The sequence below is a fragment of the Amblyraja radiata genome, chromosome 21 (assembly GCF_010909765.2).
Source record: "Amblyraja radiata isolate CabotCenter1 chromosome 21, sAmbRad1.1.pri, whole genome shotgun sequence".
Lineage (NCBI taxonomy): Eukaryota > Metazoa > Chordata > Chondrichthyes > Rajiformes > Rajidae > Amblyraja > Amblyraja radiata.
This window is the reverse complement of record NC_045976.1, coordinates 3,522,575-3,540,474: the sequence shown is the minus strand read 5'-3', so window position 1 is coordinate 3,540,474 and position 17,900 is coordinate 3,522,575. Positions and strand designations below refer to the sequence as shown.

Genomic DNA, 17,900 nt, shown 5'->3' with positions numbered 1-17,900 from the left:
CTCCCCCACACACACACCCACTCCTCCCGTCCCCTGCACCCCCACGCCCCCCATTGGGGAATGGTTTACGTTGGGGGACCAGGCCCCCCGTGTGACTGGGACCCAACAGGTCCCACTTAGTCTGCTTTTCCTTTAATTTCCCTCCAAATTAATTTATTCCACACAAAAAAAGATTTAATATCAAAGCTAACATTATTAATGTCAGGTAATAGTTAAGAATTATAACTAATTAAAATAATATAATTAAATCAAACGATATAGTGACAAAGATGAATTCAAAACTTAGAAATCAAAATTTTGAAAATATTTAAAATTACATTCAGTTTTAGATAGATCTATGATTTGCAATGTAATTGTGGTGATGCATGGTAAGCAGATGTCGTTACCTCTTTTTGGAAGGGCACACGTGTGAAAGAAACACATCTATTTCATTCTTTATTATGATTTGCAGAGGGTGTAGGTTATGGGGCAGGTAGTGGGCTATGGTCATTTCCCATGCATCCACAAATGCTACGTTGATGCCGGCAAACATCCTTCTCATCAGTGAATCAAGTTGAAAAGTGAACCAGTCACTGTAGTTAAGAATTACGTCTTGTGTAAGGGCCCGTACATTCATAGTCTTTATAACGACCACCGTATCTGGATTCCTGCTGAGCAGCTGTAGAACCGATCTTCGAATATGCTGCAGCCTTCTGATGTACCATTCTGCTGGGAAAGGGCTGAAATGGGCACATATAGCAATGCTAATAACTGTGTCTTTCCCTCCTTCAATTTCATTCAGTTTATTTGAAATGTAGTACAGATGCTGGCTTGAAATGGTACCGAATTGGATTGGCGGGCCATGAGTAAAATATTTCAGCATGATGTTGTTTTGCATGTCGAAGGCACACAGAGGGCCAATAATTTCTGTATTTCCAAGGTCAAACCTTCTAATACCTAAACAGAAAAATACCTGAACACTTAAATTGATAAGTCACAATATTGGCAATGTTAATATTGAGGAAACTGGGATAGGCACTTCAATCCAAACAACATCACAACAAAGGGAGCTGTCAATTTACCTGCCACCCAAGGTAAAGGTTGAACAAAGGGAGATAATTTTCACAGTGGGGATGGTGGGGAGGACAGTATCTGTAATGGGCTAAAAAATGTCCACCACTTACTGCATCCTCCTTCGTTCTTGAGCGTTTGAAGTACCAAACTCAAAGTGATGCAACCATCTTTATGTTCCCCATCTAACACTGCCATTGCACCAGAGGCATCTATATTCCACCTAGGCTCCATAGAGGATGTACTTGGTCAGGCTATTGGGAATTATCCACCTTTAAGTGCTTTAAAACCATCAATACCTTCTCTTTGATAAATCATATGTGGTCCAAGACATCAACATATATGTCCCAATTCCTTAGCTTCCACGACATTTTCCTCAGTAAACAAACTGATTAGACATTTTCATTTAATACCTACCTCAACTCTTGTGACACTACACAAAAATGGCTGTGCTAATACCTAAGGGGACCTATTTTCTCTCTAGCCTCCCATTTCCTCTTAATACATCTGTAGAATTTATTGGATTTGCCTTTATCTTGATTGCCAGATCATGTCCTCTTTATGCCTTTCTGATTGATTTCAGTATACTCCTGCGCTTCTTATACTCAGTGAGGGATTTGCTTGATCCTGACTGCCTATAGCCGATATATATCTCCTCAAATGTCCATGCATCTCCAAACTTGGCTTTGTCCAGGGACCCCGACAGTCCTTTCATCTGAGATGGAGGTTCACATGTACTTCTTCTAACACCACCTACTACATCTGGTATTCCCAATGTGGGCTCCAATGTACATCAGTGAAAACAAATGTAGACTTGGCGACTTAACATACTTATACTTGCCGAAACGTAGACTTATTTTGCTGAATACTTACGCTCGATCCACTGAGACGACAGGATATCCTGATTGCCAACCATGTCAACACCCCTCCCATTCCTACACTGACCTTTCCGTCCTGGGCCTCCTCCATTGCCAGAGTGAGGCCACTCACAAATTGGAGGTACGGCACCTCATATTTTACTTGGATAGCTTACATCCCAGTGGTATGAATGATGATTCGATAATTTTAAGTAACTTATACTTATACTTCACTCCACTATCCTCTCCCCTGCTTCCTCAACCTAGTCATTTAACCAGTTTCCCAGTCTCCACATTGCTTCCCTCTTGGGATCACACCTTCCCTAGCCAACAATGGGCCTACCAGGGTACTTTGTGTCTATCTTCTTCTGCACTTCTACAAGTTGTCTTCAGTAAAGTCCTCTGCAGTAAGCTGCCTCCTGGTTACCATTTCTACCTGTCTGGCTGCAAACTACATACTGTATGCCTGTTGACTTGCTAGATGCAAATACCACATATAATGCACACATCTACGGTATTTAAACTGGTGACAGTGAATGAAAGATCAAGTGGCGGTGTGAATCCATCTCAGCTGTCTAGCCTTGGCTAGCCTTAGCTGTCCAATAAGAGAAAAAGGAAGTTTGTACTGGGGAACCATCTATACTATTGTAAATTAAAATAAGTTATAGGTTGAGGATCAAGTGGGATGTGAACTGAAGAATTAGGAATGACATGATTAGGAATTTGATGAGGATACACTATCACCAGGTTATTATGGCGGGGCTGTCATATGCTGGGGGAATGAAGCAGCTGGGCGTGTTTACTCTGGAATTTAGAAGGATGAGAGGGTATCTTATTGAAACATGTAAGATTATTAAGGGTTTGGACACGCGAGAGGCAGGAAACATGTTCCAGATGTTGGGGGAGTCCTCAACCAAGGGCCACAGTTTAAGAATAAGGGGTAAAGCATTTAGAACAGAGATGAGGAAACACTTGTGAGTCTGTGGGATTCTCTGCCTCAGAGGGCAGTGGAGGCCGGTTCTCTGGATACTTTCAAGAGAGAGCTTGATAGGGCTCTTAAAGATAGCGGAGTCTGGGGATATGGGGAGAAGGTAGGAACGGGTACTGATTGTGGAAGATCAGTCATGATCACATTGAATGGCGGTACTGACTCGAAGGGACGAATGGCCTACTCCTGCACCTATTGTCTATTGTCTATCTGACCTTGACTATGCTCCTGAGGTCATATAACTTTCTACACCATAGCGTCAGAGTCCTTGGCATTTCACTTCTCTAAATCACTTCTACACCCATCTCCGCCCTGATCCACACTATTTCAGTAAGATGATTGTCTACAATTACTTTGGTTCATTTAACTGATCCACTTGCACTCTTTTAGTACCACATTTAAGACTGGCTACTCAGACAATTGCTGACATTTCTAATTTCCTTTCTCATTTAACTCTTTTCCTTATTTCAGTTTTGAGATTCAAAGGTCAGATTCAAACAAGAGGAAGTACTGACACTTTTGAGAAATATAAAAGTGGATAAGTCTCCAGGTCCGGACAGGATATTCCCTAGGACATTGAGGGAAGTTAGTGTAGAAATAGCAGGGGCTATGGCAGAAATATTTCAAATGTCATTAGAAACGGGAATAGTGCCGGAGGATTGGCGTACTGCGCATGTTGTTCCATTGTTTAAAAAAGGGTCTAAGAGTAAACCTAGCAATTATAGACCTGTTAGTTTGACGTCAGTGGTGGGCAAATTAATGGAAAGGATACTTGGAGATAATATATATAAGCATCTGGATAAACAGGGTCTGATTAGGAACAGTCAACATGGATTTGTGCCTGGAAGGTCATGTTTGACTAATCTTCTTGAAAGTTTTGAAGAGGTTACTCGGGAAATTGATGAGGGTAAAGCAGTGGATGTTGTATATATGGATTTCAGTAAGGCCTTTGACAAGGTTCCTCATGGAAGGTTGGTTAAGAAGGTTCAATGGTTGGGTATTAATGGCGGAGTAGCAAGATGGATTCAACAGTGGCTGAATGGGAGATGCCAGAGAGTAATGGTGGATGGTTGTTTGTCAGGTTGGAGGCCAGTGACTAGTGGGGTGCCACAGGGATCTGTGTTGGGTCCACTGTTGTTTGTCATGTACATCAATGATCTGGATGATGGTGTGGTAAATTGGATTAGTAAGTATGCAGATGATACTAAGATAGGTGGGGTTGTGGATAATGAAGTAGAGTTTCAAAGTCTACAGAGAGATTTATGCCAGTTGGAAGAGTGGACTGAAAGATGGCAGATGGGGTTTAATGCTGATAAGTGTGAGGTGCTACATCTTGGCAGGACAAATCAAAATAGGACGTACATGGTAAATGGTAGGGAATTGAAGAATGCAGGTGAACAGAGGGATCTGGGAATAACTGTGCACAGTTCCCTGAAAGTGGAATCTCATGTAGATAGGGTGGTAAAGAAAGCGTTTGGTGTGCTGGACTTTATAAATCAGAGCATTGAGTATAGAAGTTGGGATGTAATGTTAAAATTGTACAAGGCATTGGTGAGGCCAATTCTGGAGTATGGGGTACAATTTTGGTCGCCTAATTATAGGAAGGATGTCAACAAAATAGAGAGAGTACAGAGGAGATTTACTAGAATGTTGCCTGGGTTTCAGCAACTAAGTTACAGAGAAAGGTTGAACAAGTTAGGGCTTTATTCTTTGGAGCGCAGAAGGTTAAGGGGGGGACTTGATAGAGGTTTCTAAAATGTTGAGAGGGATAGACAGAGTTGATGTGGATAAGCTTTTCCCACTGAGAGTAGGGAAGATTCAAACAAGGGGACATGACTTGAGAATTAAGGGACAGAAGTTTAGGGGTAATATGAGGGGGAACTTCTTTACTCAGAGAGTGGTGGCTGTGTGGAATGAGCTTCCAGTGAAGGTGGTGGAGGCAGGTTTGTTTTTATAATTTAAAAATAAATTGGATAGTTATATGGACGGGAAAGGAATGGAGGGTTATGGTCTGAGCGCAGGTATATGGGACTAGGGGAGAATACGTGTTCGGCACGGACTAGAAGGGTCGAGATGGCCTGTTTCCGTGCTGTAATTGTTATATGGTGATATGGTTACTTGGATATAAAACAGATAGGCAAATAAGCCAGACAAATCTGTATAGAGTGATAAATCACACTAACCTGGAACAAATGCAGTCAAGTATTCAAACCACTGACGCATAGTGGAATCTCCAAACAGATGAACTTTTTTTCTTCGAAGGCACTCGGTAACTTTTGCAGGAGTGTTGAAGCGACGAATATTGCAGGTCAGTGACATCCACTGGTCCTTATAATAAAAGCCAGATGGTGTAGACATTGGTTTTCCCCGGACGCATTCGTCAAGAACTGTGGCTGAATATAAGGGGAAACATAAAAACATGGAAACATAGAAAATAGGTGCAGGAGAAGGCCATTCGGCCCTTCGAGCCAGCACCGCCATTCATTGCGATTATGGCTGTTCGTCCCCTATCAATAACCCGTGCCTGCCTTCTCCCCATATCCCTTGACTCCACGAGCCCCTAGAGCTCTATCTAACTCTCTCTTAAATCCATCCAGTGATTTGGCCTCCACTGCCTTCTGTGGCAGGGAATTCCATAAATTCACAACTCTCTGGGAGAAAAAGTTTTTTCTCACCTCAGTCTTAAATGACCTCCCCTTTATTCTAAGACTGTGGCCCCTGGTTCTAGACTCGCGCAATATTGGGGAAATTTTTCCTGCATCTAGCTTGACCAGTCCTTTTATAATTTTATATGCTTCTATAAGATCCCCCTCATCCTTCTAAACTCCAGTGAATACAAGCCTAGTCTTTTCAATCTTTCCTCATATGACAATCCCGCCATCCCATGGATCAATCTCGTGAACCTACGCTGCACTGCCTTCCTCAAATTAGGAGACCAAAACTGTACACAATACTCCAGATGTGGTCTCACCAGAACCCTATACAACTGCAGAAGAACCTTTTTACTCCTATACTGAAATCTTCTTGTTATGAAGGTCAACATTCCATTAGCTTTCTTCACTGCCTGCTGTATCTGTAAGCCAACTTTTAGTGACCGGTCTCGCTGCACCTCCCCCTTACTAACCCCATTGCGATAATAATCTGCCCTCTTGTATTTGCCGCCAAAGTGGATAACCTCACATTTATCTATATTATACTGCATCTGCCACGCATCTGCCCACTCACTCCACCTGTCCAGGTCACACTGCAACCTCCTAACGTCCTCTTCACAGTTCACACTGCCACCCAGCTTTGTGTCATCCGTAAACTTGCTAGTGTTGCTCCTAATTCCCTCTTCCAAATCATTAATATATATGGTAAACAGTTGCAGCCCCAACACTGAGCCTTGCGGCATTCCACTCACCACTGCCTGCCATTCTGAAAAGGACCAGTTCACTCCTACTCTTTACTTCCTATCTGCCAACCAATGTTCTATCCATGTCAACACCCTACCCACAATACCATGCGCTCTAATTTTAGTCACCAGTCTCCCGTGCAGGACCTTATCAAAGGCTTTCTGGAGGTCTAGATACACTATATCCACTGGCACCCCTTCATTCATTTTACTTGTCACATCCTCAAAAAATTCCAGAAGATTAGTCAAGCATGATTTCCCTTTCATAAATCCATGTTGACTTGGACTAATCCTTTTACTGCTATCCAAATGTCCCACTATTACTTCTTTAATAATTGACTCCAGCATCTTTCCCACCACCGAAGTCAGGCTAACTGGTCTGTAACTCCCCGTTTTCTCTCTCGCTCCTTTCTTGAAAAGTGGGATAACATTAGCTATCCTCCAATCTACAGGAACTGATCCTGAATATATTGAACATTGGAAAATGATCACTAATGCGTCCACTATTTCTAGAGCCACCTCCCTGAGGACCCTGGGATGCAGACCATCAGGCCCAGGGGATTTATCCTCCTTCAGTACCATTATCCTACCCAATACTATTTCTCGCCTAATGAAAATGTATTTCAGTTCCTCTACCCCCTTAGATCCTCTGCACTCCAGTACATCTGGGAAATTGTTTGTCTCCCTTAGTGGACAGATCCGAAGTACCTATTCAACTATTTTGCCATTTCCTTGTTGCCCTTAATAATTTCACCTGTGTCTGCCTTCAAGGGACCCACATTTGACTTTGCTACTCTTTTTCCCTTAACATAACTAAAGAAAAACATTTTGCCTTTGGCTATCAATACATTTTTGAGTGGTTAGGTATAATTTCCATGGACAGAATGTACAAAGTAAACTAATCTGAGCAGTACTTGAACAATGTTGTGTCATTAGGTTGGCAGCAGGCCAGCTGGGTGGATGGTTCCTTTGTTAAGATCCATTAGCCAGAAATGAATTTCTGAAAGCTGGGAGGATGGCTAATGTTGCACCATTATTTGGGAAAGGCTCTGGGATAAATCAGGGAACTACAGGCCAGTGAGCCAGCTGCCAGTGGTGGGACAGTTGTTGGAAGGGATTCTAGGGGACAGAATTGGTGAGAATAGTCAGCAAGGCTTTTGTTGCGGAAAATTGTGTCTCGTGAATCTGTCAGGTTTTTTTCGATGTCAACAAACGACTGATGAGGTAAGGGCAGTGAATATTCTCTTTATGGACTTTAGCAAAGCCTTTAACAAGATCACACATTGGTAAGCTTGTTTGCAAGATCAGATCACATGAATTCCAAGGTAGGCTAGACATTGGATTCAAAATTGGTTTGGAGGACAAAGGGTATTTGTAGAGGTTGTTTTTCTGAGTGAAGGCCTGTGACCAGTTGTGTATGGCCGGGGTCAGTGTGGGTCCACTGCTGTTTGTTAACATTGTTAGTAAATTTATACCCAAATTGCTGATATGGTGGACAGTGAGTAATACTTACACAACAGGGCTTATTTTCTCCATATTCTACTGAATCACAGAGCTATAGAGCATGGAAACAGATTCTTCGGACTACTTTGTCCGTGTTGAGCATTCTAGGATTCTGAGCTGGTCCCATTTGCCCACATTTAGCCTATAACTGTCAAAACCGTTCCTATCAATTTCTATCTTATTAAGTAGCAATTGTATCTTCTTCTGTAGCCTTATCTGGCAGCTCATTCCAGAGTGAAAATGATGCCTGAGATCCTTCTTACCCTATGCTCTCTCAAACCTCACAGTAATATTGAAGTACATAACAGAATAGATCAGTTGGGGAGGTGAGCTAAGGACTGGCCAATGGAATTTAACTGTGATAAGTGTGATACATTGCATTTTGGTCTGTCAACCAGGGCAGGACTTGCACAGTAAATAGTAGAAACTTGTAAAATGGTGCAGATGGAGTTACTTTAATAAAGTATATCAAATTATGAGAGGCAGCAATAAAGCAATAAAGCAATAAATCCCAACTTAGAGGATTCTAAAGTTAGAGAACATAGGGTAAGAAAGATCTCAGATGCATATTTTTCACTCTGGAATTAACTGCCAGAGGAGGTCACAGAATTGCTACTTTAAAATTTCATATCACCAAAGTGATTAGTAGCAGGTTAACCAATAGTACTTCAAGCCCATACCTTTTTCTGTTCAAAAAGTTAACACTTTCATTTATTGGTACAGTTACTGTTGAGATCTGGCTCAGTGAACTCAATGGAAGAGCTGCACTGACTAGATGTATGTTGGGTGATGATCTGCCTCCACTACTGATGGTCCACGCCAGTAAAGAGATTTCAGTCCCAGAAAATGCAGTTTTATCTTAGATTATATTTTCAACCATGTATTAAAATTATAAAAATACAATTGGCAACCATATCTCCTATACAAATACATGGATTGTATTGGTTGAGAGGTGACAGGTGCATAATATTGAATCAATACTAGCCCTGGAAAATAATACATTTTGCTGATTAAATTATAACTTAAATGTTCTTCAAATTCAAGAAAGAACTACATGTGCTGTAAATTTATATTTTGTTTGTAAGGTCTGCATATTTATAGCGAGGAACTGCTTCACTATTCTATTATTATTTCCTCCAATACACTAGACTATAATTTTTTTAGACATGATTGAAAATGATCTTACTTGGTTGAGGTGACGGCTCTACGATTATATAACCCATGGCACAGGGTAATATGGGCATGTTGATGTTGACTTTACTGCAAATGTTAATACCATTCATTAAGTCACTGTGTCAATGTAAAATGCATACAAAGGACAGTCCAAGAAAGTCATCAAATAATCTACTTATCCAACCTAGCACATCGCAATTAACGTAGCTTCCACAATTTTAGCTGCAAATGTCATCTTCTGAATAGTATGGAACCTGTAATTTAACAAATCCATCTAAATCCAAATTGATCTACGTTAATTTACATTATTCTACTGGTAACAATTGATTTTCTTAAAATATCAGACTTTGTAACTAACAACTAAAACATCAGGTTAGAGGATAAACCTTAAGATTAAACGAGAAATTACCAGTTTGAAGTTTGATCTTTATTTTATGAGGAGTTACAATGAGGGATTACGTGAAGAAGCCCGCCAGTGGGCATGCACGTCAATCTTCAAAGCAGCGGTGTGAAATCACAGATAACAGTAGTTGAAGTGACACAGTAAGATTAGAGAAACCTAGAATTAGCAGATGACCTTTATGATACGAGGGTTGGGAGCGGAGGGCACGTAATCGCTCATCGTAACTCCTCATAAAATGAAGATCAAACTTCAAATTGGTAAATTCTCGTTTAATCTTGCTATTTTACTTCGGTGTCACGTGAGTGATTCCGTGAAGGTTTCAAAGCTCTGTAATTTCATGCCGTGGAAAAGTCCACACAAACACAACAGCATCAGTTGACCACAGACAAGGGAAACATTGATAACGCATACAGACATGACATGGATTTAAAACATGCTGATGCTATTTAATGAACAAGTAATAATAATAGTAACCCCTCTCATCCGGGAGGAACTATAAAATAGATCCTAAAATAGAGTTGGCAAATACCCCCAGTCTGGTTATGGGTTATTATAAAATGTTTGGAAAGCTCGTTCATTAGATCATCCTGCAGTCACTGGGATGTGGTCCAGCCATAACCCTTGCTGCTGATGTTGTAGCAGCCCTGGTGGAGTGAGATTAGAAAATATTAATATATACTCCTGCATAAGCCAAAACCCCGTTTTAGCCACCTGGAGATGGTCTGAACTGATACCTTCTAATTAGGTTTTTCGTAACTAACAAACATTGCTAGTATCAGAGCCTCTAAGGCTCTAGGTGACCTTGACGTATTGTTGTAATTGTGTGACCACACATAACCGAAGGTCCATGGGGTATGCCGTGAGAACTAGTTTGAGACCTGACGCCCCTGGGTTGCTCTACTTAACTAAATCATAAACGTTAAATATTATATTATTTGCAGGTGTAACCATCCTGTCCAGTCGCAATTTACGTAGTCACTGGACCCGTTGCACTGAGACCAGTGCCCTGAGGATAGAGCCGGGCCAAAGATAAGGATGTAGCTGGAGCAACCCTGGTGAAGTAGTGTTAACACAATGTCAATATCCCATACTTCTGTGTGCTTGGGCCTGGGAGAACTTGTGTTAAAGATATCCTTTATAAACTGGATATCAAAGGGAGAGACACGACAGAGTGGGTCCCGCTCACTGCAGAAAATATGATGAGAAGGCACGTCGGGCTACGTTAATGGCGTTATAACAATTTATTGTCAAAGACCGATTTGAAATGAACTCCAAGACGTCAGTAATCCGTGCCATATTATATGTAACATAGTATTTAAACAAAACACTTCCCATCTCCTGAAGAGGAAATGTACTGATGTTTTGGTGCTAGCCCTGCGCTCTGCAAGGAGCACACACATGGATCGGTCTGACAATCCGAGCCGCAGGAGCAGTCTTCTCAATGTCTGCAAGTCAATGAATTGATTTTATCATGCAGGGGCTGGTTTCCCGAGTCACAGGCTGAACCAGCAAAGTTTTATGTTAAGAATAACCATATAAGGTTATATTATATTCCCAACATAAGCGGGAACCATGGCTGCATAGGCCAGTCAGACAGTACGAAAAACTCTGAAGTGGGATCTTGCTGAATTTATTGCAATACCCGACTGATGAGGCAAAATGGAGAAAAGGCATAAAAGAACATTCCTCCCCCGTGTAGCGAGAATGTATCTCTCGCCACTGTGAACCACATATTTTTGCAACAGGTGAATGAGCCTGGATACAAACATATCGATATTCGGTGTTTCATTGAGCCATAATGTCATAAAATACATCCATTCTGTGTTGTCATTGATTTTACATGATGATACACCAGCACCAAATGAGGTTAGGTAAATATGACTGGATTGCACCCATGTGACTAACATATGCTACCACCACAGTGTATCAACTTGGAATTGAGCATGCCAATTATGCATATTCGCACAATAACCCTTTAACCCATAGAATGCACAGAGTGTCTTTAGGTAGTTGATACCAATAACTGGGGAATTGGTAACTCATGCAAATCCCATCTGCCTCCGTGACTAGAGATGGCATTGGTGATTTTCCATCTTTGAGCACTAGCATCAGTTTGTAATATAACTGAAGGTTTAGTGACCAAAACCTACTGGAGCAATGCTGAATACTGTTCGTCCACAATTGTGACTTTGGTAGCTTCAGCTGGTAATAGCATAGGTCTGTTAACAATGACCTACATGGTACCTGAGAGGTTACTACTTTGCACGTTGTAAGTTCTGATAATGCAAGGCTCAATTTGCACAGCTGAAACACAGCTGCTATATTGCCAATTACACTTGATGAATAGAAGGCTGCTTCATAACAACAAGGTTGTTACAGTCTTTTATTGTTTCCACTCTCTTCCCCAGGGCGGAGTCACAGACAAATTAATAATTAAAGGTAAATCCCATAATCAATAACGCTAGTTGGTAGCAACTTAAATTTAACTGGATGGATGAGGAACCTCAATTTCTCAATTATAGTTTGGGGCTGAAACTGTTGATTTTAGCAAAATACAGCGTTTAGAATATCATCCAGATAAGCCAGAAGAAGTGTTGTTGAGCTTTTGGCAGTCCAAGCACCGGTTTAGTAATTTGGTAAATAACCTGGGAGCTGAATTTAGCACATTTTGCAACCCTTTAACTGTTATAATTGTCCCATCCAGATAAATTTCAAATGTCTCCGGTGATCCCTGAGAATGGAAATCAGTTGTTTAACAGTAAGGATGTTCTATATTCTGAAAAGTCTATGTTGCACATGCGAGTTAAATAAAGGATGAACCGACATCCTCCATCGTTCACAATAAACAGGCCACGACTGCCATAATTCCCAGCCTGCCTCGAACGACAACTCTCACCAGATTCCCGAGCCTGTCTCGAAAGGCAATCCTGGACTTAATACAGAGCCTGCCTCGAAAGACAACTCTGGCCCCAATTCCAAGCCATGCTTGGAACCATTGTATACTGTGTAAAATAAACCAATCACATGTTATCATTTAGTTTATAAACGGATCTGAATCTCATGCTATCATTGTCATTTGTACAAAAAACATTGTAAATGGTCCACATACCCCATGTTTCTGAAGAACCAGACCCACCTACCTCCATGGTTACCGGTGGTCTTATGGTAAGCCCAAAGGCCCCTCATGTGGGTTCTATTACCGTCCTTGATTGGAGAGTAGGACTGGTGGGGTGTGTGGATTCCATATTTCCTGAGACCGGCTTGGACCTTGGCCTGAAAGACCTCTGCCCAGCTTTCAAGCTGCCACCAGCTTCAGTGATCTGCTTACTGCCGATGAGGCGTGGAGTGTGTTGTCGCCGAAACGATGAAGCTTTGTTCGTCGTTGGTACCTTGATTTGGCCGACAGCTTTTGCTTCCTCATCCAGGTATACCTGTTGGATAAATCTTACCCGAAGAGAAGATTCGGTGGCTTGTTTCATTTCCTGGATTTCATGCCTCCAATTTCACCCCTGATAGCGCTGTTCACAGCCGGCACTTATAGCGTGAGGGGAACTCTGCCCTCTTCCGGGTTTTCTGCCAACGGCTGGAACCAGCTCTTCCGGCAGTAACCCCTTCGTTTGCGAGTATTTCCTTGGAGCCATATGCATGTGCTCCAGTATTTTCCACGGACATACTTTCGAATTTGAAGTCAGTTACACACTGTCCACTCGCACTCCCCTCCACTCCCCTTCGTAGGCAGCCCTGAAAACAGGTGCTGCCGCAGACCCCTGAGGATACCTGCACTGACTTGGCCCCTCCTACGGACCTATATCAGGGTTTTTGCTCTGAGTCAGACAGGAACTGACCCCGAATGCTCCCCTCCTCAAAGAGGGAGACATTGTGCAGCCCTGAAACAGGTGCCGCTGCCGCGGGCCCCCGAGGAGACCCGCGCTGATAACTCCCACCTTTGGAGTATCATTGTGGCGCAACCTCTCCATCAGGTGCTCCATGTGGGTTTAGACGTCCGTAGTGGCTATCCATTGAAGGAGGGGAACCCTCCTGGCCCGACTCGTCCGAATCCAAAGGCCAGACCGACTTATTCCTGGTTTTACCCCTTTTCTGGGGCACCGTAGCGGTCTGGGAGCCACTGTCAGCGACTCGGGTGGCGAGGCCGACTTACTCCTGGTTTTACACCCTTTCTGGGGCACCATAGCGGTCTGGGAGCCGCTGACCCGATTGTCAGCGACTTCGGTAGCGAACCCGACGGCCGCCGGCTACCCGCGCTTCAGCGGTCCGGACCGGGATATCCCCACGGTCCATAACCGGTTTCCCCGCGGCCCGTCCGGACTTCGCCCCGAAATCGAATCCAACAGGCAAACTCTGTAACAGAGCTTCCAGCAAGACAAAACACAGAACCTGGAAATAAGTTTTAAAACTTACCTGCAGGTTTAAACTTGCCGCTCTGCCAGTCAGTCGCTGCATCATGCGCTAGATGTAATGACGCGCAAGCGCACTGGCGGGCATCTTCACGGAATCACTCACGTGACTCCGAAGTAAAATCAGAGATTATTCACAATTCAAGCAAAACTCATTTTCTAGAACAAGGTCCGAAGCCTGGCAGGTCACAACTTTTCATGCACCAGGTGACAAAATTTCGCATATCCAGTCATTGTTCCAGTAACTCATTTACATGTTTATGGTCTGCTAGGAAAATAGTCTCTTTCTATTCCCTCCAGTGCCTTCATAATTTAATCCACCTCAAATAAATCACCCCTCAGTCTCCTGTTCCATGGAAACAACTGAATTTGATTAGTTTTTTGAAGAAGCAACTATGAGGCCAGGGTTGTAGATGTAGACTATATAGACTTTATCAAGGCCTTTGTAGCAGGTTAACCAATGGTCGTCTGCTCTGGAAGAGTAGACCGCTCGGGATCTAGGGAGAGATAGCTAACTGGAAACAAAATTGGCTTCATGGTAGGAAGTAGATGGTGGTAGAAGGTTGCTTTTTGGACTGGTGGTCTGTGAATAGTGGTGTGCCTCAGGGATCAGTATGGGGTCCATCGCTGTTTGTCATCTGCTTGAGATTTGGATGAGAATGTACAAGGCATTTGATTTGATTTGATTTGATTTGATTCAATTTATTGTCATTGCACTTTTCAGTGCAACGAAATGGTTTAGCCTGCAGTCATAACATAGAATAAATAACAAACACTCAACACAGTTTAAAGTCCCAAAGTCATTGTCTCTTCCCTCCTTGCTCTCCCTCTGCGCTGAGGCAATCCAAGCCTCCGATGTTGTGACCCCGCCGGGTGATGGTAAGTCAGTCCAGCGGCTGAATCCGTGCACCGCAAACGGGCCGGTTCAAACTCCGCGGCCCAGGGCGGTCGAAGCTATCGAAGCTGCCGTCCTCCAGTCCAGCGGACGCAGCTGTAGTTGCGGGAGCTCCGGAAAACAGAACTCGAGCTCCCGATGATGTCGTCCACTGGCCCGCGGCCGAGCCTCCGAGGCTCCAAAGTCGGTTCGGAAGTTGGGTCGCCCCGCAACCACAGCCCCGAAGACGACCAGCCTCGCGTTAGTAAGTCCTGGCTCTGCCTCCGCAGCCTCGAGGTCGGTCGCAGTTGGAGGCCGCCAGCTCCGCGATAGGCCTCAGCGCAGACGGACACGGAGAAGTGGGATACGGCAGGAAAGGTCGCATCCTCCCCGAAGGAAGTCATAAAACATGTTACACACACACACACATACACAACTAAATAAACCGAAATAAACTAAAAACGGGACAAGAGAAAACAAAAAAACAGAAAAGACAAACGGACTGCAGGCGAGGCGCAGATGCAAGTCAGCGCCGCCACTTCCGGAAGCATGATAAGTGAGTTTGCAAATGATATTAAAATAGGTAGTTTCATAAACAATGAAGATGATTATCAAGAACTATGGCAGGGTGTTGATCAGCTGAGCAAATGTGCCCAGAGCTTGCTAATAGAGTTTAATGTAGATAAGTATGAACAGCTGCATGTCTCTATTGTAGCCACATTGCTAGCAACTAAACTTCTACAAAGCAAGTTATTGTGAGACAATTGTTGTAAATAATCATTTCAGAACAGAGGGTAGTCACAAGCGATGGTAGATGCCGGAATTTGGAACAAAAAAATAAACTACTGGAAGAACTCAGCAGGTCAAGCAGCATCTGTGGAGCCAAAGGGATAGTCGTCTCAGATTGAAACTAATGCAGGGTCTCAAACGTGAAACATAGACTGGACATTATTTTCCATTAGATTACTTCACGCATGCTCAGCTCATAGTCTATAAAGTTTACCGAGAAGACCAAAATAATTAACAACAATTTAACTGGAAGAATATTGACACAGAATAGAGAATCAGGAACTGTTGCAAAAGGCCATCGATGGCGATTAAACTATGTGGGACAGACTGTAATCAGATCTTCATGATAGAAGGAAAAGCAGAAGCAAGTACCAGTCTATCTTCTCTTCATTCTCACAGGGTTTCCAGGCTCAGAGGCAAAATGAAGTGAAAACAACAGTGACCATTTAGTTGTATTAAGGGAAGGAAATCCGATAAACAAAGGCATCAAACTTAGGAAAAGGGGCTTTATCACTATGGCAATAAGGAATAACCAGATGTACAGGTTAAAACGATGAAATAGCAATGTAGGAAGTCTTAGTTATGATACCCACGTGAGAATATTGTCAGGAGCAATCAAGTCCAAGCTCCAATTTCCAATTGTCTCATTTGGGATTTGAGGACCCCCAGCCTTCTAGAAGATTGATGTGAAAACATCAAAGAAACATTGTACACCAGGAGTGATATTACTCGAGGACAACTGACACAAAGGCGAACCCTGACTTCTTAACTCGGAGAAGATTACAACCCATTGAAGTAATCCCAACCAGTTCATTTTACATCTGGAATCCAAGTCCAAGTGCTGTTTCAGTTATTGGGCAGCAAGATAGGAAAAGCCATATCAGTAAATTAGGTGATTAAGAGTTACAAAGCTCTTGTTGAATGGTTTAGTTAAATGCTTGCAAATTTAGAAACATAAAAAACATAGAAAATAGGTGCAGGAGTAGGCCATTCGGTCCTTCGAGCCAGCACCACCTTTCAATACGATCATGGCTGAACATCTAAAATCAGTAGGTACACAAAAATGCGGGAGAATCTCAGCGGGTGCAGCAGCATCTATGGAGCGAAGGAAATAGGTAACGTTTCGGGCCGAAACCCTTTTTCAGAAGAAGGAGGGGTTCGGCCCGAAACGTTACATATTTCCTTCGCTCCATAGATGCTGCTGCACCCGCTGAGTTTCTCCAGCATTTTTGTGTACCTTCGATTTTCCAGCATCTGCAGTTCCTTCTCGAACACATCTAAAATCAGTACCCCTGTGCTGCTTTCCCCCCATATCCCTTGATTCCTTTAGCCCTTAGAGCTAGATCTAACTGTATTTATAACAGTTTAACTCATTTAAAACTGATATGAATATTAATAAAGATTGAGTTGTGTCAGTGCCTTCTTTGTCACCACATCAATTGAGCCCCCACCTTGCAGAGGTTTCAGTCAGTCAGCATCCTTGGATGGACATGTCAAGTGATCATCTCATCATTACAACGCAGATGTCTTTACAACAAAAAGGAGTTGCCGAGAACTTGTTAGTTAGGGTAAGCTGGATGAGTTAGCGTAAACTCTGCAAGTCAGCCTCAAGCAGTGCTCAGTATACTGCTTTGACAGAGGGATCAGACAACAACGTTAATAAAGTAAGGCTGTGATTAACAATCAAAAGGGTTTGCCAGTATAAACTTATCCCTGCAAAGACTAGATTTGCTGCGTTCCAACTGGATGTCTGTTGGTGATAAGGTGCTACATTGTGGTGAGAAAGACTATAAAAAGTTTTGGAGCAACAATGTGGCCTTGTTCGGACATCGCTCTCCATGGAGATTACTTCTGTTTGTGAACACATCGGATAGATCCATGGCTTGTGTGCCACTGTGGGGCAAATGCAGGCTGCCTATTTTACTTTGGAGTCACGTGAGTGACTACGTGAAGACCCCGCCAGCACGTATGCGCATTATATCTCACGCATTGCACCAGCGACGGGCGGGCGGGGTAAGAGCTCTCCCGCGGCAAAATTGAAAAAAACGGACATACAGGTAAGACATTTTATTCTAAGGTCGTATCTCTTCCCCCTGTTGTGCTTTGTGTTGTAGCACTATGGACAAGGGGAAGAAAAACGGGTCGCGTCTCGTATGGCTGCGGGGGACTGTGAAAGTTCCAACGGCTGGGGGCGACCAACGGCACCTGGACCGCAGTCTCTGCGGTCCACAGTCAGGCGTCAACTCTGCACAGCTGAGCCCAGCGCCGCGAGCTTTACAGACCGAATCAGCGCAGCGGGCTGGAGGTAAAGCCCAGCAGGAGTCGGTCCGGCCGATATACTCAGATGAGTCCGGTCGGGAGGACGCGCCGCCCGAGTGCAGCAGAGGTGCCGCCTCTCCCGCGCAAGCGGTTGCTGGAGCAAATGCTCCAACGTGACTTGCACCGGGAGATGGG

At 43.4% G+C, this 17,900-nt stretch overlaps 1 protein-coding gene and 1 long non-coding RNA gene across 2 annotated transcripts in view; both read right to left on the bottom strand.

The window, feature by feature from the left end:
• LOC116985021 overlaps positions 1-17,900 on the bottom strand; it is a 225,055-nt gene that overhangs the window by 67,023 nt on the left and 140,132 nt on the right. The gene's annotated exons all lie outside the window — the stretch shown is intronic.
• LOC116985020 (NXPE family member 3-like) overlaps positions 154-17,900 on the bottom strand; it is a 32,814-nt gene continuing 15,067 nt past the window's right edge. Inside the window, exons 3-5 of the mRNA XM_033039381.1 lie at positions 8,979-9,052; positions 5,079-5,288; positions 154-936 (exon numbers count right to left, since the gene is read on the bottom strand). Coding sequence (XP_032895272.1) covers positions 383-936; positions 5,079-5,288; positions 8,979-9,052 — 838 coding nt within the window. The 3' untranslated portion in view covers positions 154-382. The remainder of the gene's footprint in view (positions 937-5,078; positions 5,289-8,978; positions 9,053-17,900) is intronic.